Source organism: Oratosquilla oratoria, chromosome 4, assembly GCF_046742065.1.
Source record: "Oratosquilla oratoria isolate Oo_2021 chromosome 4, ASM4674206v1, whole genome shotgun sequence".
NCBI lineage: Eukaryota > Metazoa > Arthropoda > Malacostraca > Stomatopoda > Squillidae > Oratosquilla > Oratosquilla oratoria.
Genome location: NC_134780.1, coordinates 79782007 through 79784630, shown reverse-complemented (window position 1 = coordinate 79784630; position 2624 = coordinate 79782007). Strand labels below are relative to the sequence as shown.

At 46.1% G+C, this 2624-nt stretch overlaps 1 protein-coding gene across 1 annotated transcript in view; it reads left to right on the top strand.

The window, feature by feature from the left end:
• Positions 1-215: 215 nt before the first annotated feature.
• The window catches only part of LOC143024946 (pancreatic triacylglycerol lipase-like), a 14724-nt gene continuing 12315 nt past the window's right edge, over positions 216-2624 (top strand). Inside the window, exon 1 of the mRNA XM_076184456.1 lies at positions 216-611. Coding sequence (XP_076040571.1) covers positions 458-611 — 154 coding nt within the window. The 5' untranslated portion in view covers positions 216-457. The remainder of the gene's footprint in view (positions 612-2624) is intronic.

Genomic DNA, 2624 nt, shown 5'->3' with positions numbered 1-2624 from the left:
TTGGGTGGATTTGGGATGGTGAGGGAGTGAGGGGGTGAGGGAGTGAGGGAGTGAGGGAGTGAGGGAGTGAAGGAGTGAGGGAGTGAGGGAGTGAAGGAGTGAGGGAGTGAAGGAGTGAGGGAGTGATCTCTCCGTCTGATATTGTCTGCATCTGTCTGTCTGTCTGTCTGTCCCGCCAGCCCGGTTGCTGGCTACTTAACTGCTGATCAGCGGAGCCCACGAGTCAGTAGATTGCTGGTCGTCGTCGTCGTTGTACACAAAAGATAGCGGCTCGCATTCTCGCTGAGGCACCTTCATTTTTAGTTTCTCTTTTTTCTCTTCCTACTTCGTGCGAGTGTCAAGTCACCCAAGTTCAATATCAGTTCGGTTCTTCACCGTGAGAGAAGTCGAGTGCGACTGAGGTCGTCCTAAGAGAGAAACTTCACCCTCGAGACTCCTGGAGGAGGCAAAGGGAACGATGCTGGCCGGCGGCTTCAACAGCAGCAGCGTCCTGCTGCACACCCTCTTCGCCCTCGCCCACGTCCAGCACGGGCCCGTGGGCCCCTCTGCCGGGGTCGGGGCCCCCCTCCACCACCAGGGAGGACCCATGGCCCTATCTGATCCAAATCTTGGTAAGTAGTAGTAACAGCAGTAGTAGCAGCAGCAGTAACAACAAAAACACCACGAGCATAGCTCCCCTTCCCGTAAAATACAACTAGGTAAATACAACATCAGCAAACGCACCACGTGCATAGCTCCCCTTCCCGTAAAATACTAGGTAAATACAACACAGCATAAAACGCACACAAACGCACACGCACATACACAAACACTAAAAACAAATACAAAAAATATAAACAAGAAACCTTAAAAAACAACCGAAACGAAATAACCAACAGTAAAAAAGACAATATTTATAATGACAATGAAAATGACAATGAAAATGACAATGACGACAATGATGATAATGACAGTCATGATAATGACAATGACGACAATGACAAGGACGACAATGACAAGGACGACAATGGCGATGACGATAATGATTATGACGACAATTACGATGACGGCAATGACAATGACGACAATGATGACAATGACATGATGACAATGACAACGACAATTATGTCAATTACAATAATGACGATGGCGACAATGACGACAATGATGACTGACGATAATGACATGACAATGACAATGACAACGACAATTATGTCAGTTACAACAATGACGATGGCGACAATGACGATGGCGACAATGACGATGGCGACAATGACGATGGCGACAATGACGATGACGACAATGACGATGACGACAATGACGATGACGACAATGACGATGACGACAATGACGATGACGACAATGACGATGACGACAATGACGATGACGACAATGACGATGACGACAATGACGATGACGACAATGACGATGACGACAATGACGATGACGACAATGACGATGACGACAATGACGATGACAACGACAATGATATGACGATGACAACGACAATGACAACGACAATTATGTCAGTTACAATAATGGCAATGGCGACAATGATGACGACAATGACGATAATAACGACAATGACGATAATAACGACAATGACGATAATAACGACAATGACGATAATAACGACAATGACGATAATAACGACAATGACGATAATAACGACAATGACGATAATAACGACAATGACAATGCCCATAATGACAATGACCACAATGACAATGACCACAATGACAATGACGACAATGACAATGGCGACAATGACAATGGCAATGACGACAGTGATGACAATGATAATGATAATGACGACAATGACAATGATAATGACGACAGTGATAATGACGACAGTGATAATGGCGAAAATGGCAATGACGACAGTGATGACAATGACGACAGTGGTGACAATCACAGTTACGGTGACAATGGTGACAATGACAACGAGGAAAATTACAATGGCAATGATGACAATGACGACAATGACTGACGACGATGATGATAGTAATGATAATGACAATAACAAACCCCTTTCAACACTGCCACAATTGACTGATTTTGTTCTGGCTAAGACAAGACTATTTCATCGCGCTGAAGGGATAATCAATCATTGTTGCCTCAAATCTCGCTGACGAAGCCCCGCAGTGATCCACGAAGAAACAGACTGCTGCGTGTGTTGTGACGAGTCAGTTGTGGGACCTCGTCACCGGCTTACAATAACAGGAAGTGGAGATCAGTCGCCACATTCGGTAGTATTCGAGTTTCTGATTTCAAATTAAAGTGCCCTATCGCTTTCATCGCCAGTGTCCACTTCGAGAGAGATGGCCTGGTACTTCGTGGACTTCTGACGACTACAGAGAGTCCCCTTCCACATGGCCAGGCACGTGTTTACGTTTTTCGTCGCTGGCGGAACACCTGGGCACGATCGCAACATAACCAGGGTGGAGGATTTATTTGGTAGTTCACGATAATCCACTGATACTGGGCACAATGGCAATCAATTCCGAAACGAAGTTTCACAACCATTCTGGTGCGTGCTGCCTACACAAAAGTCGAGGAGGCTTACGCCGGGAGGCCCTTAGATGCGGCAGAGGTCGTCACATTTGACCTACAGTATGTACTCCCTCAGCCAGCATGGACGAATG